Consider the following 22,193-nt stretch of genomic DNA (forward strand, 5'->3'; position numbering starts at 1 on the left):
TGTGAGCATCAAAAAACCAAATACAGTACAGTACTATTATCGGTCACCAAAATGAAAGGGAAGGAAACTGTACAATTGTGAGAATGCACAAATGTTCTCATTAAGGCAGTATTGACCCAGATGATCATTCAGTATCTGTCACCACAAACGCCTCACGGCTCTGGAATGCCCACTGTGACACATGTGTCAACAAACAGTATTCCCTAAATTCTTACACGTTCTTCACTCTCTGATTCATCTGGTGAGCTGGGAGTAGGAAGTTGGTCGTAGACAACATGCCCTCCCTCCCTCGTCTGCCCGAAACTCGAAGCAATGACGTCCACTGCCAGGCTGGCTGTAGCCTTGGCCTCCTCCTCTGACACGGCCAACCGAGGATTGACTTCAACGAGGTCCAGGGCCGAGAGCAACCCTGAAAACACAAAGCAGGACAACAAGAAAACTTCCTAGCTGCTCCTTTCAGTGAGGGTCGTCCCACCTGGGTAGAACACACCAAGGTGAAAGGGTCATGTTCTACTAGAAAATTACCCACTGTCAGGAAGGCCCTTACCCCTCATCCTCTTGGGCATGAATTTAAGTTAGAAACACTGGTAATGCCGGGGCAGGATTGAGAGAAACCTTTAAAGCAATTAAGTCAGTTATCCCTGTGTAATGAATGTAACAGGCATGGCTGACAGGCTTTCTGGTTAGGATGAGCAAGGTCGGGGTGAGGGGTAAACAGGGGTGGCAGTAGGAGTTTCCAGTCTAGTTGGGAAAATGTATCATTTCCAGTATTTCCAGGGACCTGCCAGATGCCTGCCTGTAGTTGTGTGATGAGATCTCTCACGTCTCACTAGCCAGCACTCTATTCCCACTTCTGAACTCTGGCGCTGTGTAGCTTTTAAGGCACCGTGTGTCCTAAAGTATAGCTGTTACTGCATATCTTACTCTCACCCCTGCAAGTTTGAACTCTCAGACAGGCTCCATGTATGACACAGTTCTTAGGTCTCCCTTCAGACGGATGCAGTATCTTGCACTTGGTCATATTTAGTTTGAACTCCAGTTACCTTCTGTGAGGGTCTGGGTACTTGTGCCAAAGGGTTTGAGGCGGGAAGATTAGACCATAAAAGAACCTATCTAGCCCTGCCCTCTGCCCCTCCCCATCAACATATATATCCCCTACTTCTGGGGTGTTTATTTTTAGTTGGTTATTCTGGATGAAGTTAATCTACCTCCTTTAAGAGTCACTAGAAGAAACTAGATTGGAGGATACAAGTATCTGAATATTTAGGGTGGCCATAAAGCCTGGATACATGGATGAATATACCTAATGACTTATGGATATCCCATTTTAGTACATGTACCTTCACTGCTAGTACATCGGCACAGTGTGCCGTCCCTTAGCAATGCGGAGTTCAGTGCGCCGTGCAGAACTACAGTGAGCAGGTGTGTCCACCAGCTCCTGCACATGCATCTGTATCCAATCTCCACCTACTAAATGTGGACCTTTTACATAGCCCAGAAGTAAATCAAGAGGGTACAAACTGTTAAAAACATACTACCTATATTTCTAGACTACTGCCACCTTGTGGATTAAGCAAACTGCTTTATCTAGTTGATAGTCTCAGGACAGACAGCCTTTTGGAATAGAATAACACTGCAGCAGGGGAAGGATGGACAGGGTATAACCACTGCCCCCATCTAAGAGCTAGAGGTTACTAATCTCTGCTCTAAGTGGTATCAGTGGGAACCTGAATGGAGAACTGAATTTCCAGGTTCACTGGCCAAGGACAGCTGACAGTGTCTCAGTTGTAGGTCTGAGAATAAGATTTTCTGGTCCCATCAAATCTGATTGACAAGCATTCTTCTTTATGTAGTGCCTAAGGTTCTGGTAGGCTCCAGAGCCAGGGAGACCATTTCTCAACTTCCATATCCCATCCCAGATAGTCAAGGGTTTCTTGTAGTCCTCGACTTTTCAGTCTGGGGTCTCTATGCCATTTCAACCCCAATTTCATGAGGTGGTATTGAAGTACCATGCAGTAATTGTTTAAATTTTACAATGAGAGGTCATTTAAAGTAGCCTTAAAACCAAGAGCTTTCTGACAGAAATGGAAAGTATTTGCAAATGAGTATGAGTTTGGGGACAGTAACCTCTTGTAGCTACTCTTTTCTAAAAATTTTTTATTAATTTTTTGCGCCATGAAGCTTGTGGGATCTTAGTTCCCCAATCAGGGATCGAACCCAGCCACTGTAGTGAAAGCACCAAGTTAAGTCCTAACCATTGGACCACCAGGGAATTCCCCCCTTGTAGCTACTCTTGATCCCCTAGCTTTCAGTTTACTGATCTTCCTGTCAGCCATTCATCTTCCAGTATCCCCATGTTACAGGTCCTAGCAAACAAGCTCTAGTGTAAGACTTCTATGAAAGGGCACAAGGTGGTGTCCAGCTTTGAAATATCTTCAAGGGAAGCTTCAACTCCCAGTGAACCAGTCTCATAGTGTCAGGGTTAAAATTAGAACTATTTGGCCTTGCCTTTTAGTCTTCATCTGCCTTTATACAATTCAGATGCAAAGAACTACATCAGTTTGGCAGTTTATTTTTGTATTTATTAAGTGTTTAAGTGGACAGTATTTTTTTTTTACTCAGTGTTACCCTAATGTATTTTGTTATCAGCCAGGTCCAAACATGCCTCTAAGTGATTCCTTATTAGCCTGACCACATGGCTCTTAGCTATAGAAGTTTAAAGAGAAACAATGTCTCCAGTGACATGTAATAATAGAAAAGATCCCCTGGCAGGCAAGAGGCTTCAGCAGATCTACTTAGGTAATTAACAGGTTGATCACTGCTTACCTGTACTGTGTATTTCCTCAGTAATATATATGCCTTCTCGATAGGTCAGTCCCCCTACAACAGGGGTTCCTGTGGCTGGAGCCAGTGTAGGGTCAAATGCATCAATATCGAAACTCAGATGGATTGGCCTTTGTCTTCTTGAAAGGAGGAAAATAAGAGAAAGTCATTTGGGCTGTACTTGGATGTTCGTCCTTCCTACAGCTACAACTCCTTGGTTTTGTTGCTGTTAATGCTAGTACTTTATTAATACAGCAGATTTCCAGATTTCCTGTTCTGAAAGTTATTATGTTAGGTGCTTACACACCACTTCATAGTCTTGCCCTCGGTTCTGTGTGCCTCAGACTAACTCCAGTTTGTATTTCTGATTTACCCTGGGCTTTAGGGCTTCCCTGGTGGCTCAGAGGGTAAAGCGTCTGGCTACAATGTGGGAGACCCGGGTTCGATCCCTGGGTCAGGAAGATCCCCTGGAGAAGGCAGTGACAACCCACTCCAGTACTCTTGCCTGGAAAACCCCACGGACTGAGAAGCCTGGTAGGCTACAGTCCATGGGGTCGCAAAGAGTCGGATACGACTGAGCGACTTCACTTTCACTTTAGAGCCTCTTACATTAAGAACTATCAATAGAGAGAATTCTTCACTTCCATAGGACATGGGTTCTGACAAATTCTAGTTGAAGTTGGATGGGTCTAGGTTACAGTTAGTTATTCTCTCAGAGTAGAACAGCAGCTCTGAACTTAATGACTTTGATCTTACCATCTCCCAATTCCAACTTGAGTTTAGCCCAGGCATCCAATGGTTGAAGGTAACATACAGTAAATACCTATATAGTAAATTATTTATACTTCCTAACACTTTAAGAAACAGTACTACCAAGGTGGCAATTAATCACCCAGAAATGAAGACTCAGCACTGGGAAAATGTTCTTAACTAGCATTTGATTAGCATTCACCCGTCATCTTTCTATACTACCAAGATTTGCTTAATATAAAATTTTCAGATGATGCAATAGTTGAGGCTGGGAAGAAGAGAAAAGTTGGAACAATGAATGCTTCTCCTTTCAAAAGATAAGCATTAAAAATGGAGCTAAAGAGAAATTCACCAGAGCTGTTTTCCCTCCCAGCCCCAGAAGAACATGACTGAAGTTTCATAGTCTCCCTTTCTGAATTATCTGAATTTTTTCATATGTATGTTTTGCTTTTATAAGGTCATTATCTTACAAGACAGGCCAAAGTTTACTGCCCACTGAGAGTCTGCCCTGTTCCCTTTGGGACCTAGCAGTAGACATCCATTGTAGTTACTTACTTGCCAATCAGCAGATCGAATGTCTGTTCCATGACCTTCTGGATACCAAGTCGATCTATGTCTCTCATGGAAAAATACTGGATATCATAATTCTTTAAAATAAAACTGGTGAGATATAAAGGAAAGAAGCCTTAGCTAAAGAGCAGTTTTTCAATCAGATGTAGGAGTGGGGCTTGTCTTTATAGTGACCTACAACACGGTAAGTCCAGAAATAATCTATCAAATGGAACATTAGTGGCCAGGACAGGCCCAAAACTCAACCCTAACATATCAACTTACTGTTCAGGAGGGTCCACGTCTCTTAGTCCAATATATACAATACTTGGAGAAGAGATACAAGGTTTGATCCAGGAAAATCCTGGGAGCCGTGGTACCTGTGAAGAGAAGAACTCATCAGGGATTCTCAATCTCCCCATGATAATCGCTGTGTGTGGTGTGACTTCTCTTCTTACTCTCAGTGTATGTGTAAACCAGCAAACACACAATCTGGGAAAGAACTGATAGAAGTGGAAATGATTCAGAAGGGCAGCTGCAGAACAGTATAGTCTTATGAAGGATAAAATACCTTCTCTTAACACAATCACAGAAAACTAATCAAACTGATCACATGTACTACAGCCTCCTCTAACTCAGTGAAACTATGAGCCATGCCCTGTAGGGCCACCCAAGATGGACGGGTCATGGTGGAGAGTTCTGACAAAACATGGTCCACTGGAGAAGGCAACTGCAAACCACTTAAGTATTCTTGTCTTGAGAACCCCATGAACAGTATGAAAAGGCAAAAAGATAGGACACTGAAAGATGAACTTCCCAGGTCAGTAAGTGCCTAATATGCTACTGGCGAAAATAACACCAGAAAGAATGAAGAGACGGAGCCAAAGCAAAACAATGCCCAGCTGTGGATGTGACTGGTGATAGAAAAAAGTTTGATGCTGTAAAGAACAATATTGCACAGGAACCTGGAACATTAGGTCCATAAATCAAGGTAAATTGAAAGTGGTCAAATAGGAGATGGGAAAAGTGAACATCAACATTTTAGGAATCAATGAAATAAAATGGACTAGAGTTGGTGAATTTAACTCACATGACCATTATATCTACTACTGCAGGCAAAAATCCCTTAGAAGAAATGGAGTAGCCATGATAGTCAACAAAAGTCCAAAATGCAGTGCTTGGGTGCAATCTAGAATGACAGAATGATCTCTGTTCACTTCCAAGGCAAACCATTCAATATACTAATCCAAGTCTGTACCCCAACCAGTAACACTGAAGAAGCTGAAGTTGAACAGTTCTACGAAGACCTACAAGACCTTCCAGAACTAGCACCCAAAAAAGATGTCCTTTTCATTATAGGGGACTGGAATCCAAAAGTAGGAAGTCAAGAGAGAGAACGAGTAACACAAATTTGGCCTGGGAGTACAAAATGAAGCAGGGCAAAGGCTAACAGTTTTGCCAAGAGAATGCACTTGTCATAGCAAACACCCTCTTCCAACAACACAAGAAAAGACTACACATGGACAGCACCAAATGGTCAATACCAAAATCAGATTGATTATATTCTTTGCAGTCTAATGGAGAAGCTCTATACAGTCAGCAAAAACAAGACCAGGAGCTGATTGTGCCTCAGAACATCAACTCAATCTTATTGCCAAATTCACACTTGAAGAAAGTAGGGAAAATGACTAGACCATTCAGGTATGACCTAAGTCAAATCTCTTGTTTATACAGAAGTGACAAATAGATTCAAGGGATTAGATCTGATAGACAGAGTGCCTGAAGAACTATGGAGGAGGTTCGTGACATTGTACAGGAAGCAGTAATCAAGAGCATCCTCAAGAAAAAAAAAAAAGGCAAAATGGTGGTCTGAGGCCTTCTAAATAGCTGAGAAAAGAAGAGAAGCTCAAGGCAAAAGAGAAAAGGAAAGATATACCCATTTGAATGCAGAGTTCCAAATAGCAAGGAGAGATTAGAAAGCCTCAGTGATCAGTGCAAAGAAATAGAGGAAAACAACAGAATGGGAAAGACTAGAGATCTCTTCAAGAAAATTACTGATACCAAGGGAACATTTCATGCAAAGATGGGCTCAATAAAGGACAGAAATGGTATGGACCTAACAGAAGCAGAAGATACTAAGAGGTGACAAGAATACACAGAAGAACTATACAAAAAAGATCTTAATGACCCAGATAACCACGATGGTGTGATCACTCACCTAGAGCCAGACATCCAGGAATGCAAAGTCAAGTGGGCCTTAGGAAGCATCACTACGAACAAAGCTAGTGGAGGTGATGGAATTCCAGTTGAGCTATTTCAAATCCTAAAAGATGATCTGTTAAAGTGCTGCACTCAATATGCCAGCAAATTTGGAAACCTCAGCAGTGGCCACAGGACTGGAAAAGGTCAGTTCTCATTCCAATCCCAAAGAAAGGCAATGCCAAAGAATGCTCAAACTACTGCACAATTGCACTCATCTCACAGGCTAGCAAAGTAGCAAAATTCTCCAAGCCAGGCTTCAACAGTCCAGATGTTCAAGCTGTATTTAGAAAAGACAAAGGAACCAGAGATCAAATTGCCTTCCAGAAAAACATCTACTTCTGCTTTATTGACTCTGCCAAAGCCTTTGGCTGTGTGGATCACAACAAACTGTGGGAAACTCAGAGATGGGAATACCAGACCACCTTGACCTAACCTGCCTCCTGAGAAATCTCTATGCAGGTCAAGAAGAAACAGAAGTGGACATGGAACAACAGACTGGTTCCAAATCAGGACAGGAATACATCAAGGTTGTATGTTGTCCCCCTCCTTATTTAACTTATATGCAGAGTATATCATGTAACATGCCCGTCTGGATGAAGCACAAGCTGGAATCAAGAGTGCTGAGAGAAATATCAATAACCCCAGATACGCAAATAATACCACCCTTATGGCAGAAAGCAAAGAGGAACTAAAGAGCCTCTTGATGAAAGTGAAAGAGGAGAGTGAAAAAGCTGGCTTAAAGCTCAACATTCAGAAAACTCAGATCATGGCATCCAGTCCCATCACTTCATGGCAAATAGATGGGGAAACAGTGGAAACAGTGACGGACTTTTTCTTGGGCTCCAAAATCACTGCCATCTGGTTGACTGCAGCCATGAAATTAAAAGACGCTTGCTCCTTGGAAGAAAAGCTGTGACCAACCTAGACAGCATATTATAAAATAAAGACATTACTTTGCCAACAAAGGTCTGTCTAGTCAAAGCTATGGTTCTTGCAGTAGTCATGTATGGATGTGAGAGTTGGACTATACAGAAAGCTAAGCGCCAGAGAATGCTGAGTGCCGAAGAATTGATGCTTTTGAACTGTGGTGTTGGAGAAGACTCTCAAGAGTCCCTTGGACTGCAAGGAGATCAAACCTGTCAATCCTAAAAGAAATCAGTCCTAAATATTCATTGGAAGGACTGACGCTGAAGCTGAGGCTGTAATACTTTGGCCACCTGATGTGAAGAGCTGACTCATTGGAAAAGACCCTGATGCTGGGAGAGATTAAAGGCAGGAGAAGAGACAACAGCAGGTGAGATGGTTGGATGGCATCACTGACTCAACGAACATGAGTTTGAGCAAATGAGTTTGAGCAAGCTTCAGGAGGATGGTGATGGACAGGGAACCCTGGCATGCCACAGTCCATGAGGTTGCAAAGAGTTGGACACAGCTGAGCAACTGACCTGAACTGAAGGTGGCCTTGGTTTCTCATTAACTTACCTAAATAGCAAGAATACTGCTGACTAGATCTTTTCCACCTCTTTGCATACTATTGAATTGTTTACCGATTGGTTCTTGAGATGGGAACCAGGTTATGTTTCAAGTCCCCAAGAGTCAAAATGTGAATTCTGCCTAGTGAATAACCTTTTTACTGTCCTGGTTTAACTTGGTCCCTTACTGAGGGGAGGGATACACAGATTCTAGTCCATGCCTAGCATGAGCTCCCAAGTCTTCTGAAGAGCCTGGGAAAACATTACTGAGGTAATCATGGTTTTATTTGTCTTCTAGACTGGTGGGTCCAAGAGTGAGGCCCAGGAGCTTCTTACCAAGAATTCTTCAGGCTGTAGGTATATCCATATCACCAGAGGGCACTGCCCACTACCACATTCCTTTATTATGAGATGAGATTATGATTATGAGATTATGAGCCACTCCAGAAGCAGGGCCCGTGTACTAGTCCTCCTTATGCCCCCAGCGTCTGGACTATCTGGTCCGAAATAAGTTTGGTGAACAAATGAAGAAGTGGGGAACATTAGTACCATCACCATAAATCTATCCTTCACAGAAATCTTACTGAACTAGATTCTCAGAGCCCCAGGATAACCCTTGCAACCTGCTCTACATTCTCTTCATTTCAGCCCACAGACCTTGTCCTGTAGTTCTCTGAGGAGAAACGAAACTGGCTGTCCATGTAGATTTCCAGATGAAGTGGTGAGGGGTGTATTGATGTCAGCATGGGCATCAACCCAGATCACACCAAGGTCTGGGCAGTGTCGGGCGTGGCCACTGATGGTACCGATTGCCAGGCTGCAAAGAACAAATAAAATAATCTTAAAAGCCCCCTGCTTGGCAAACATCATAATAACAAATATCCTCAGCCAGCACAGCTCACACTTTGTCCTCAGGGTGAAGTCAGGCTCTAGATTGAGTCTGGATTTGGATGAGAACAGGGTCCCTCGGACTGTCATTCCCAAAGACAAATCCTGAATGAAAGAGGGAGAAATGGAAGGCTCTAAAGATTCAAAGCTGACAACTGGTTATTCTTGTGGTGTACCAGGTTCATTGCTGCCCCTAAATTCCTTTAATTGGATCCATTAGTCTTGGCCCAGAAAAGGATCCAAAATTTTTGTTCAACAAATGAAATCCTGTTAAAGAGGTGATCAGTATGTAACAACTCACTAGTACTACTTAATATCTCTTGAGAGACCAAGAAAAATTACTTTTAGAGAATCAGTTATGTTAACTTTTTAAGGATAAAAATTTGTATTACCGCTTTTTAGAAAGATTATGTGATACTTCCTAAAACAATAAGTCAACATTTTTAAAGACATTAACAGGGCAACCCAATTAAAGACCTCATTAGATCACTGAATAAAACAGAAGTTTATTTGCATGTTCTATACATTAGCATGACATTCAAGTACCATTAGGTGTTCCTGGTTTTTGCTTTGCTTGTCCTTGGTCTCTGCTTACATTAGCCAACTATCCTGTCTGAACTGAAGGAGTACAGCTGATGAAATTGTGTTTGGAAAGCTGCTCAAGCTTCCCAGGAACCAAAGAACTTGTCCTCAGGACGATGGGAAATGCAGCTTAAGCATCTTAGGAACTAGCCAGTCATCCTTTTGGTCAGAATACCCTGAGGTAGCATTTTAAGCCCTGTGTTCCATGTAGGACCTTTTCAAGAAAGAGCATGGTATGGTGCTAAAAGCACTGGATCAATTCAGAATACTGGGGGTCTTTCTAGGAAGAACTGTGTGAAATAGGACAAGTCATCTAACTTCTCTAGACTGCTATTTCCCTTTCTATAAGATAAGGATAATAATGTTAGTCGGGTTGATGATCAAAGCAGTAGTGTATGTTACACTGTTAAAGGGAGCTTAGTGACTGAAAAATGCCTGAGCTCAGAGCAAGAGACCCACCCTTGAGTTATTTAATCAATTTCAGTAGAGAATGTGGGACGGACTTCCTTACTCTACCTAAAATTTTATTCTTAATGAGGAATCTACCTGTCTTTCCAGTTCTGTTAATTGATCTGAAAAGCTGAGTAACTCAGGGAAATTGCTAGATTTGATCTCAAAAGATTATTGCCCACAGTGGTCACAATGGACTTGAATCCAAGCTCTACTACTTCCTGGTTCTAGATGTTATTCAGCCTCTGTCCCTCATTGTCCCCAGCAGTGAATTAGATAAAATAGTATCTGCCTCATGGCACGGTTTTGAGGATTAACTGAGACTATGTATTAAATGCTTGATATTCCTAGTACTTCAATGCTATTTTTCTTTCTACAAAAAAAATCTTCATTACTTAGCTCAAATACTCCCCCGTGAAATCTGACTAGTCCAGCCCAGACTGATCTCTTCCTTCTGAGATGTGGAATTCAGTATTTTTTTCTCATTCCATGTGTATTTATTTCATTTAATTCTAATAGATCACAAGCTTCCAATACTCCTTGGCACTGCTTGACAACTCATCAGAACAGTGCTCAGTAAAGTGCATGCTGATTCACTGAGAGGAAGGATCAACTGGGTAAGCCACCTAGGGTCTGTACTGTGGAGGTAGAGACAGTATTCACATGCTAAGTGGGGCATTTCTAAAACCTATTAGCAGAAATGCTTAAAATAAATTCAGCCTATCAATGAAATCCCTCCAATTCTCCTAAATAACCAAAATGAAAAGTCATTAGAAGTTTTAAGAAAGTTTTCCAAGAAGCAAGCATGAAACATACCGTCTAAAAACTTTGCTTAGTCTAACTCTGAACTTGTCCTCATACTATGTGACACGTCTTACAAAGGAAACTGTACGTGCCTCGAGTGGTTCCTGATCTTAGACATGAAAATGCTATGTACATGATGCCCTAGAAATTCTAGAGTATTTTACTCTAAATGAGCCATGCGGTCCAGCCCCTCCACCACCCTGGCTCCCTCTTACCTGTGGTCTCCTCCCACCGTGACACAGCTGTAGCCACCTGACACAGCTCGGCTAACCACCTCCGCTAGTTCCTGGTTGGCCAGGCCCACTGAGCGAGGATTCACTATCAAGTTGTTATAGAGATCATCTTTGGGAACTGGAGTAAAATTCAAATCTCCGAAGTCTTTAAGGTGGCAGCCTAGAAATGAACGAGAGATGACAAGAGTAATCATGTTATTCCCCCTTTTACTGGCCTGGGGCCACAAATAACAGTTTTAATAGAGTACACATTGGGTAACTAAAACCTCACACGATAGTGGCAGGGTTCTCTCCATCCTCCCAGCAATCCTGTGGGGTAGATCCTTTTAGGAATATCATTTTGCAGATAAAGCTGAGTTTTAGAAAGTAAAACCCAGAAATGTTCACTCACTTAACCTACCCATTACAAAACTGGTCTCAGTTAGAGCTCAGATAGCCTCAAGTTACAGAGTGAAAGTAAAATACCAAGAGGAACTGAAAGGATTTACAGAAAATCAAGTAGCATTAATTTAGGACAAAAAAACAAATATAGGAATTTTCATAATATCAACTTTTTAAAAAATAAAGGCCAATCTGAGTACCTAAATATCTCTTAGGTTTAGGAGGCTTTTACAATTATTACTTATAAGATCCCAAACACTGTTGCGACTGCTCAACAGAAATTCTTAAGACTCACAATCCTATTAGGCAACTATAGTATGCCATTCTATAGGTGAGGGAACTGATGCAAGGCCCCAAGGTCACACAGTTTCCAGGTGTCAGAATCAGGATCCCAATTCAGGCTGTCTGCCCCAAAGTGTGTATTCTAGACTATGCAGTTGAGACCTCAAAGACTCCCTCTTGATTCCAGCACTTTAAGAACTAAACAGCCCTCTCCGAGGAGCCAACAAGACAGCAGAAGGGGAGCAGGCAGCAGTGGACCTTCCACACATTCACCCACAGGGATGAGCAGCCACCAGCTGCTGGACATGCTGATGCAGTGACACAGCTGCACGGCACCCCATGGCCGTGGTAGAAGCTCCTGGGCAGGACCAGTCTTGGGGCTTGACCCAAAGAGAAGCCATAGGTACTGAAGTCATCCCGCTCAGATGGTGGGTGTCTACAACTGCAAGACCTTCACCCGGGTGGAAATCAAGTCCAAGATTACTGGACACTACCTGGGCGAGTTCTCCATCACCTACAAGCCCAGGAAGCATGGAGCCACCCACTCCTCCTGGTTCATCCGCCTTGAGTACCTGTTTGGCCAGTAAAGGCACAGACTTATCTTTAAAACAAACAAAATGAGCTACTGGTACATTCGGACAGTAAGCTGTAATATTTTCCCACCCAGGCAGGGTTCACAGTATTCCCACAGTGACATTAGTCACTCTGCCTTAACCTTTACTAACTACATGTTAATCTTTAGTGTAAGTACCAGTCTTTCGATCTTAACCACTTATATCAATAAATCAGTTACATTTAGGGTGAGGACTAAATAACACTATCAGGAGATCTGAATAAACAGAATGTTAGAACAGATTGTATTCTTAAGGGCCTCCTTCTCCATCTGGGATACAAGTATGATGAGGGGAGGGGCAAGGGGTGGGTCACGGGATAGACAGACATCTTAGTGTCTGCAGAGATTTGTGTTAAAGATCTGGATTAAGACCAGCACAGACCAGTCTTGAATGTTGTACAGTTTTGAGCTTTACCTCTTGAACCCAAACTCAATCCAAAGCCAAACTTCTTAGAGAATGTAGAAACTTGAGAAGCCATGGTCTGGAACATAAGGCCAACAATGGCCTGGAACATAAGCCCAACCAAGGGGTCACCACTAGTAAGGATACTGGAAGCAAAACAGACTGCCTTATCCTATTCTCAATTAAAGGTAAGATGCATATGCAGCTAGACTTCTGTGTGTATCTTCTTTGTGTACCATTGCTTTTTAAAAAATAACATATGAGAGATCCAAAACCAGAGAAGATCTCAATGACTAAATAAAAAGGAAAGGTTCTAGAGGTAGAATATGAAAACAGACCAAAGATATTGGGAACCAAGAGAAAAAAATAATCAAGTAAAACAACTATAAAAAATTTTCTTAAAAGTCTTTTAAACAGAAAAAAGACATGAGTACGGTCACTATTAAGAAGAGGTAGCAAGAATACACAGAAGAACTATACAAAAAAGATCTTAATGACCCAGATAACCACGATGGTGTGATCACTCACCTAGAGCCAGACATCCAGGAATGCAAAGTCAAGTGGGCCTTAGGAAGCATCACTACAAACAAAGCTAGTGGAGGTGATGGAATTCCAGTTGAGCTATTTCAAATCCTAAATGATGATGCTGTGAAAGTGCTGCACTCAATATGCCAGCAAATTTGGAAAACTCAGCAGCGGCCACAGGACTGGAAAAGGTCAGTTTTCATTCCAATCTCAAAGGGAATGCCAAAGAATGTTCAAACTACCCCACAATTGCACTCATTTCATATGCTAGCAAAGTAATGCTCAAAATTCTCCAAGCCAGGCTTCAACAGTATGTGAACTGAGAACTTCCAGATGTTCAAGGTGGATTTAGAAAAGGCAGGGGAACCAGAGATCATATTGCCAACATCCATTGGATCATCGAAAAAGCAAGAGAATTCCTGAAAAAAATCTATGTCTTTATTGACTAAGCCAAAGTCTTTGTGTGGATCACAAGCTGAGGGAAATTCTTCAAGAGATGGGAATACCAGACCACCTTTACCTGCCTCCTGAGAAATATGTATGCAGGTCAAGAAGCAACAGTTAGAACTTGATATGGAACAACGGACTGGTTCCAAATTAGGAAAGGAGTACGTCAAGGCTGTATATTGTCACCCTGCTTATTTAATTTATATGCAGAGTACATCCTGCGAAATCCCAGGCTGGATGAAGCACAAGCTGGAATCAAGATTTCTGGGAAAAATATCAATAACCCCAGATACACAGATGACACCACCCTTATGGCAGAAAGCAAAGAGGAACTAAAGAGCCTCTTGATGAAAGTGAAAGAGGAGAGTGAAAAAGCTGGCTTAAAGCTCAACATTCAAAAGACAAAGAACATGGCATCTGGTCCCATCACTTCATGACAAATAGATGGGGAAACAATGGAAACAGTGACAGGCTTTATTTTCTTGGGCTCCAAAATCACTGCAGATGGTTGACTGCAGCCATGAAATTAAAAGACACTTGCTCCTTGGAAGAAAATCTATGACCAACCTGCTGCTGCTGCTGCTACTGCTAAGTCGCTTCAGTCATGTCTGACTCTGTGCGACCCCATAGATGGCAGCCCACCAGGCTCCCCTGTCCCTGGGATTCTCCAGGCAAGAACACAGGAGTGGGTTGCCATTTCCTTCTCCAACACGTGAAAGTGAAAAGTGAAAGTCAAGTCGCTCAGTCATGTCAACCTAGACAGCATATTAAAAAGCAGAGACATGACTTTGCCAACAAAGGTCCATGTAGTCGAGGCTATGGTTTTTCCAGTAGTCATGTATGGATGTGAAGAGTTGGACTATAAAGAAAGCTGAGCACCAAATAATTGATGCTTTTGAACTGGTGTTGGAGAAGACTCTTGAGGGTCCCTTGGACTGTAAGATCAAACCTGTCAATCCTAAAGGAAATCAGTCCTGAATATTCATTGGAAGGACTGATGCTGAAGCTGAAGCTCTAATACTTTGGCCACCTGATGTGAAGAACTGACTCAGTGGAAAAGACCTTGATGCAGGGAAAGACTGAAGGCAGGAGGAGAAGGGGACAACAGCAGATGAGATGTTTGGATGGCATCACTGACTCAACGGACATGAGTTTGAGCAAACTCTGGGAGTTGGTGATGGACAGGGAAGTCTGGCGTGCAGCAGTCCATGGGGTCACAAAGAGTTGGACACGACTGAGTGAACTGAAGGTCACTATGTACTTTACTGAATCTCAAAATATGGAAGGACACTGGATTTAAGAGAAATGAAGCATTAACTTTCAAGTTAATATTAGGTCTTGGCACTGTTGCAAGACAATCTTGTGCTGGACAGATTTGATGGCAGTGCCTATACTTGGATGTTTCAACTTCCCTCCAGTGCTCCAGTACTAAGTAGCTTCATTCACGTCTGACTCTTTGCAACCCTATGGACGGTAGTCCGCCAGGCTCCTCTGTTCATGGAATTCTCCAGGCAAGAATATTGGAGTGGGTTGCCATGCCCTTCTCCAAGGGATCTTCTTAACGAAGGGATTGAACCCATGTCTCTTAAGTCTCCTGCATTTGCAGGCTGGTTCTTTATCACTAGCACAACCTGGGAAGCCCCTTTAACTTCCCTATCCGTGTTTATCTCAGCATCCCCTTAAACCACATCAAGCATTTAGGCTCTAGGTGTTTTATGTTAGGTGTATAATTAGAAAGGGTTTATAATCTAAGTAAATAATACTAATATTAATTTTTGAAGACTAACTCATTTAATCCTCCCATAACCAATAAGAAATAAATGAGAACTAAAGTGATCAGCCTGGTGGTTAAGTGACAGAACTTGAGGAACGCTCAAGTCCAATCATGGAATATAGGATGTAGGCTTCGATAAGTGCGACAGAAACAGTAGTAACTAGGCTCAGTATTGTTTACTTATCAGAATAAAGCTTCAGAAAGCCTAAAAAGGAACCTTAAGAGAATCTGGCAGTCTTAAAAGCAACACCCTCCATGGCAGAGAGACTGAATTTCATAAAAGGATTTTGGTCATTAAACATGTAACTGTGGAGTGAATCACCAGATTAATTCACAGCCTGGATGGTGGGTTCCGATTCCTTGCTTGCCAAACAGCCTTCTGCTTACTCAGTTTCCCAGCAGCCCTCATACCAGCAAGAGGACTTCCTCTTCTGACAGTGGATGTCAGAAGGACCATTGCTCACTGTAATTACGTACAGATGGGCATTTGGGTTTATACATCATAGTTAGCATCAGTCTCTGGGTGTTAAAGTCTGATAAACTCTGCTGCACACTTTAAGACTTCTGTTCCTGGATCCACAAAGCTGAGGACCAGACCCCTTGAAGGGATTAATACCTTGAGGGCCCTGCCTGAGTGGACCACCCTGTATGACTCCCAGCTCTGCTCCTGGATTTCCACAATAAAGTCCAAGTAAGGACTAGGAACAGTGAATGCTAAAGAAGCAAAAGGAAATTCAGGAGGATCAGGTAGACAACAAAGGGCTTCTAAATGAGTGAATTTTGTACCAGAAAATTTTGTTACTCTATTGTTGTTTTCCTTCCTAATTGACAATAGAAATTTTTGTAAAATTATCAAGGAAGTGTCGAATGGTGAGAGTCCCTTATCCCAATTTCCAAGTTTGACTAGTCTGTCCTTGTAGACCTTTATGCCTAAACAAAATCCATGGTATTCTTTTTCATTTCAGTTCAGTCGCTCAGTCATGTCCGACTCTTTGTGACCCCATGGACTGCAGCACGCCAGGCCTCCCTGTCCATCACCAACTCCTGGAGTCCACCCAAACCCATGTCCATTGAGTTGGTGATGCCATCCAACCATCTCATCCTCTGTCATCCCCTTCTCTTCCTGCCCCCAATCTTTCCCAGCATCAGGGTCTTTTCAAATGAGTCAGCTCTTCCCATCAGGTGGCCAAACACTTCACAAATTTGCATATCATCCTTACATACAGACTGTGCTAATCTTTTTCTGAATTGTTCCAGTGTTTTAGTATATGTGCTGCTGAAGCAAGCACCATAATATTCTTTTTTTATATGTATTTTTTAACACCAAAAACATTTAGTATTGGGGTATAGTCGATTAACAATGTTGTGATAGTTTCAGGTGTACAATGAAGGGACTCAGCTGTACATATACATGTTAGATTGGCTTCTTGTTCATTTAAGTGTCCAGGGTTCGATATTCTAGGTCAGCAAGCAGCTTTCCTCTATATGATTCAGAAACCAGACTCCTTCTGGCTCGTAGGTCTGCCACACTTAGGAGCTTGTCATCTTGTACGACTAAGGTTAAGTCTCTCCAGGTTCAAGGCAGGTGGAGAGGGAGAAGGCACTAAGAAGGCACACCTTTGCTTTTAAAGGCCCCAGCCTAGAAGTGGCACATCATTCCTGCATATATGGCATTGGCCAGCAAACTAGGTTTTCACATCCAGAAGAGGATGAGACTGGATAATTCCACTGCCATAATCTTTAAGTGATTAAGAACTCAAAATATGAAAGCTTATGTTGCTGATCTTAACTGTTCTAGTTCATTACAGAGCTGAATCAGTGAGGGGACCATGCCATCCTGATGCAGACTGATGCGGCTTTCTCCTATAATGCCTGCTGCACCAGTAGCATTGTAACACCCAAAGGACTAGTGGAACAGAGCCTAAGACTGGTGTCTAAAGAAAATGAGGACCTGAAAGAAGAAATGTATGCCATGTTTGGAAACAGTTGAACAATTTAATAAGAATGAGATGTCTGCATTTTGGAGCTAAGCAATATGAGGTTATAGGGAACATAAATTATGACCCATAGGCTGTTTTTGAGGTGTAGAGAGGTTGATGGGAGGTTAATTTTTTGTTAAGAGCAGGATGAACTGAGTAAAGTTAAAGCATTACTCTGAGTGCTAATGGAAAATTTTCTGGTTCAAAAAACAAGAAATGGTCTCACCAATTTTAATGAATCTTGGAATTATAGTGAAAACTGCACAGAGTATAACATGGAATAGCTACCATGCTGGAGGGAGCTCTCTCTTCTCAAATCTTTTGTCCTTCAGGTCAACTCATCTGCAAGTCTAAATTGGAAGAGACACAATATTCCATTGCTGCTCTTTCCTCTTTTAGAAGATACTGTAAGATGAAATAAACCCGAAACTTCCAAGGAAGCTCTCATATCAAATAGATCTGGAACCAACTAGAAAGGGCTCTCATTTTTCATTTGCTGTGGGGAAAAAAGTCAAGCCCTATATATACTGGCACCGCCTCATTGCTTCTCTCCCCAGTGCTGGAAATAAAAATACACTGCCTACTACTCTGATCTTTTAGGCCTGGATGTTACCTTTGGCCTTGATAAACCTCTCAGGTTCCATCAGAGTGCAACGAGAACACAAGTGCATCCACAGAATGATGCAACTGGAAGAAATGAAAAGAGCCCTATCTGACCTTAGCAATGTCTGCGAACAGCACTTCTATTTCAGGGCCCTCATCACCAGTGAATCCCTGAAAGAAGCCAGTGACAGGAAACAAGGGAAAGGAGCAAAACTTGTCTCTCTCTGGCTACCATGCAGTGCTGGCTAGATGCTTTACGGAGAGCTGCTACTCCTCAGTACTTCCTCTCTCGGTATCATCATCCACATACTGCAGAAGAAATTCAGCAAAGGTAAATGGCACCTAAAGTTCAGAGCATGCCTGAATCCTCCTTTGGTTAGAGATCAGATAAGAATATTATGAGTGAGCAGGCATTTCTACAGCAGAAGGGCACCCCGTTCTCTCTGCTGCTCTACTTGTACTTACAGGTAGCTTTAGCTGCTCCCAAGGCCTCTAGCAAATCAAGAGAGATGGGTCAAGTGGGCTGACACATGGGTGAGTATAGCAAGCCGCAGGGAGCCTACTGGCAGAATATTAGACTTGGAGTAAAGCTAAGAGTCTATTGTGCTGTTGTTTAGTCGCTAAATCATGTCCAACTCTTAGCCAGGCTCCTCTGTCCAGGATTTCCCAGGCAAGAATACTGGAATGGACTGCCATTTCGTCTCCAGGGGATCTTCCCGATCCAGGGATTGAACCCATGTCTCCTGCTTGTCAGGCAGATGAGCCACCTGGGAAGCCCGAGGGTCCATTAGTGTACAGTCTTTTGAACTGTCCTTGAACAGGATGAGTGCTTACGATTTGTCAGGAATAATGAGTCAGTGAAACGTGCAGAAAAACAAAGACTCTGAGTTCTCATTTGGCGCCAAGAGAACACTGGTGGCTCTTAAAGTTACAGATTCATATGTTGTACATGGCAGATTTCATCCCACAGAAAGGGATTTCCTGGTATTTTAAAAGGACTGCACCTGCTAATTCTTAGAACCTCAAAGTTGTACCTGGAAGACCAACTTATTGAAAACAGTTACAGTGCTACTCTAAGACCACAGCTGAGGAAGGCCAAGGAGAGTGGCACAGGGGGCTCGAGGATGGAAGGTTAATCCCAGCATCCAGGCTGGTCACTCCAGACATGTCCATCTAACACATACCGGACTTAACCTCAAGATCAGCTGATACAGACGTGGTGTTACTAGATGCCTGTGCGTGACTGTGATCCTGGTGTAAAAAAAACCCCAACACAAAACAAGCTCGAAAGTTTGGCTCAAGACATGTAACAAGAGATGACTTGCAGCACCATTTATATTTATATTATATTCATATTTATATTGTTTCCTGCTAATTGGTTTTCCAGCTACATCTGAACTTCTTGCTGAAGGAGAACAGGGCATCGCCTGCTGAGAATAGGCTTAGTAATGTATGCCCCTCTGTACCCAACTCATGTCAACCCTCCAGGCACTTCTAGACCATGGTGAGCCAGCCAGCTCAGCTTTCTCAGGCAGATCTTCAGATCTTCAGTGGACAGATGGCAGCCTGATTCCAACACAGGCAGGGGCAGAGAGAAGAGGAGGGTTCCTCTGGCTTCACAAGTCACTGCAACATAACCACTTTCCCTCATTCCAAACAAGACTGTTAAGCTTCTCTGAGAAAAAGATCTGTTGTTAACATGCTGACAAGACCTCAAGCTACTTCACTATCTAACCACAGAAGGAGATAGCGACGATCCCTGGGGCTAAAATAGTGCTCTTCAGAATATGTGATCTTTTTTCTTTTTTAAATTCTGGATGCTTCACCTTGTTCCAGGAAGGACTGAAAGGGCGGGTGACTACTAAGGCTCTGCCAGTGAACCAGTCCAGATGTGTAGCTCCCTGCCCCAGACCTGGGCTAGCACCCCAGTGAGTTTCCCAAGGAACCTCAACAAACCAGACCGATCACATTCCACACTATTCAAAAGCACAGTGCATGGAGACCAGGTGGCCAGGGTGGCTCATGTATGGTCACAACAGATGCAAAGGAAAGCTGTCCTCTGGCTGTGACTGCCCAGAAGAGTCAAGATCTCCAACCAAGTTCAGTCTCGAAGTGTGCCCACCCTCACACAGTTGTTAGTTAAAATAAGGTAACAAGGAAAACACAAGCTGGAATCAAGATTGCCGGGAGAAGTATCAATAACCTCAGATATGCAGATGACACCACCCTTATGGCAGAAAGTGAAGAGGAACTAAAAGGCCTCTTGATGAAAGTGAAAGTGGAGAGTGAAGAAGTTGGCTTAAAGCTCAACATTCAGAAAACTAAGATCATGGCATCCGGTCCCACCACTTCCTGGGAAATAGATGGGGAAACAGTGGAAACAGTGGCAGACTTTATTTTTCTGGGCTCCAAAATCACTGCAGATGGTGACTGCAGCCATGAAGTTAAAAGACACTTACTCCTTGGAAGGAAAGTTATGACCAACCTAGATAGCATATTCAAAAACAGAGACACTACTTTGCCAACAAGGTTCGTCTAGTCAAGGCTATGGTTTTTCCATTGGTCATGTATGGATGTGAGAGTTGGACTGTGAAGAAGGCTGAGCGCCGAAGAATTGATGCTTTTGAACTGTGCTGTTGGAGAAGACTCTTGAGAGTCCCTTGGACTGCAAGGAGATCCAACCAGTCCATTCTGAAGGAGATCAGCCCTGGGATTTCTTTGGAAGGAATGATGCTAAAGCTGAAACTCCAGTACTTTGGCCACCTCATGCGAAGAGTTGACTCATTGGAAAAGACTCTGATGCTGGGAGGGATTGGGGGCAGGAGGAGAAGGGGACGACAGAGGATGAGATGGCTGGATGGCATCACTGACTCGATGGACATGAGTCTCAGTGAACTCCGGGAGTTGGTGATGGACAGGGAGGCCTGGTGTGCTGCAATTCATGGGGTCGCAAAGAGTCGGACACGACTGAGCAACTGATCTGATCTGACCTGATCTGAACAAGGAAAAGCCTACACACACTAAGGGTCACATGGTATTAGTTCAACAAGATGAGGCATCTTTGTGGTTTTTCTCTCCACCCTACCCTTTCCTCACAACAGATGGTGTAATTTACGACTTCCCAAAACTTGTTTGTAATATGATTATGTCCTTTTGAGAAGAAAAGGGTTTTCGGTGAGAAGTAGCAAATACACATAGGCCCATTGATTTCTCATCACAATGGCTCCTAAGGAGTCCAGCTCTCACACACAGTTCAAATTTTCTACCTTCCCTACAAAAGAATTGAAAGGCACGGCCAATTTCATTTGGGACACCGATTCTCCAAAAGCCCTAACCACAATGCTACACCCCACTGTGACTCAATTCTCAGTCACACAGGAAGGTATTTTCTACTTCTTTTCCTATTCTGTAATTCTGGTTTCTTGGGATAGAGGAGGGAGCCAGAAAGATGCTATCTTCTCATCAGATCTTAGCATTACTACATCTATTACAGGAATACACCCTCCCTACCAGGAGAGCTTGCTCATTAATACAAAGGACAAGTAAATTTATTCAAGGACTAAGTTATTTAAACTAACCACAGTAATCCCTTAGGTTCTAGGCCTTTGAACGGTATTGTCTTGGATAGGAAAGGAACAATTCCTCTTCTGTCTAAAGCAACTAGAGGTCAGCCTTTCTTGAAGCAGTCATCATTGGATTCTTAGGTTCTAGATTAAGACCAAGCATGTTTCAAAAAAGGAGGCAAAAACTGGCCATCACTGCTTACCAGCACTTAGTGTGACTAAGTTCATTCAACTGGTAGCCCAACACCTTGTAAGAATTAAACAATTTGATACGTGACAGATATATAGATTAATATATATAATCTGATAATATATCAATTTGATATATTATTTATTGTCATACATTTTTAAAATCTGGGAAACCAGGGGGCTTCTGAGGAGCAAACCATTTGGAGAGAAAGGAAGTTGTGATCCAGGAAAATCCCATGGGTCACGATGGGAATGAAGTTCCAGAAGACAGCTAGAATGCTTCGCCCCATTTCTTCCTTCAACAAAAGCTGACTGTGTGCTGACTGTGTGCCTGGCTGCAGCCTTCAGGGCGCTCACAGCCTGGTCAGAAGACAGGCGGGGAAAGCACAGACCGCTGCTAATTGTGATGATGCCATCATACACAGGGTGTGATGGGAAGAGTCACGAGAAGGTGCTGACTCAGACCCAGGATGAGCCAAGAGGGCATCTCAGAAGAGTCGGTATCTGAATCTTGAAGGTTTTAGTCAGGAATAAAAGGAGAGAGGCTTGCCAAGCAGAAAAGGCACACAGTGCCTTCAGCCCTACACAACAATGCCCAGGGACCGTCAGGGATGATTGCAG

General features: G+C 42.9%; 1 protein-coding gene across 2 annotated transcripts in view; it reads right to left on the minus strand.

The window, feature by feature from the left end:
• Positions 1-119: 119 nt before the first annotated feature.
• The window catches only part of ARG2 (arginase 2), a 34,801-nt gene continuing 12,727 nt past the window's right edge, over positions 120-22,193 (minus strand). For both annotated transcript variants that reach the window (XM_005905728.2, XM_070377667.1), the window contains exons 3-8: positions 10,796-10,973; positions 8,514-8,673; positions 4,408-4,502; positions 4,129-4,233; positions 2,827-2,963; positions 120-409 (exon numbers count right to left, since the gene is read on the minus strand). In XM_005905728.2, coding sequence (XP_005905790.1) covers positions 204-409; positions 2,827-2,963; positions 4,129-4,233; positions 4,408-4,502; positions 8,514-8,673; positions 10,796-10,973 — 881 coding nt within the window. In that variant the 3' untranslated portion in view covers positions 120-203. The remainder of the gene's footprint in view (positions 410-2,826; positions 2,964-4,128; positions 4,234-4,407; positions 4,503-8,513; positions 8,674-10,795; positions 10,974-22,193) is intronic.

The sequence above is a fragment of the Bos mutus genome, chromosome 10, assembly GCF_027580195.1.
Source record: "Bos mutus isolate GX-2022 chromosome 10, NWIPB_WYAK_1.1, whole genome shotgun sequence".
Lineage (NCBI taxonomy): Eukaryota > Metazoa > Chordata > Mammalia > Artiodactyla > Bovidae > Bos > Bos mutus.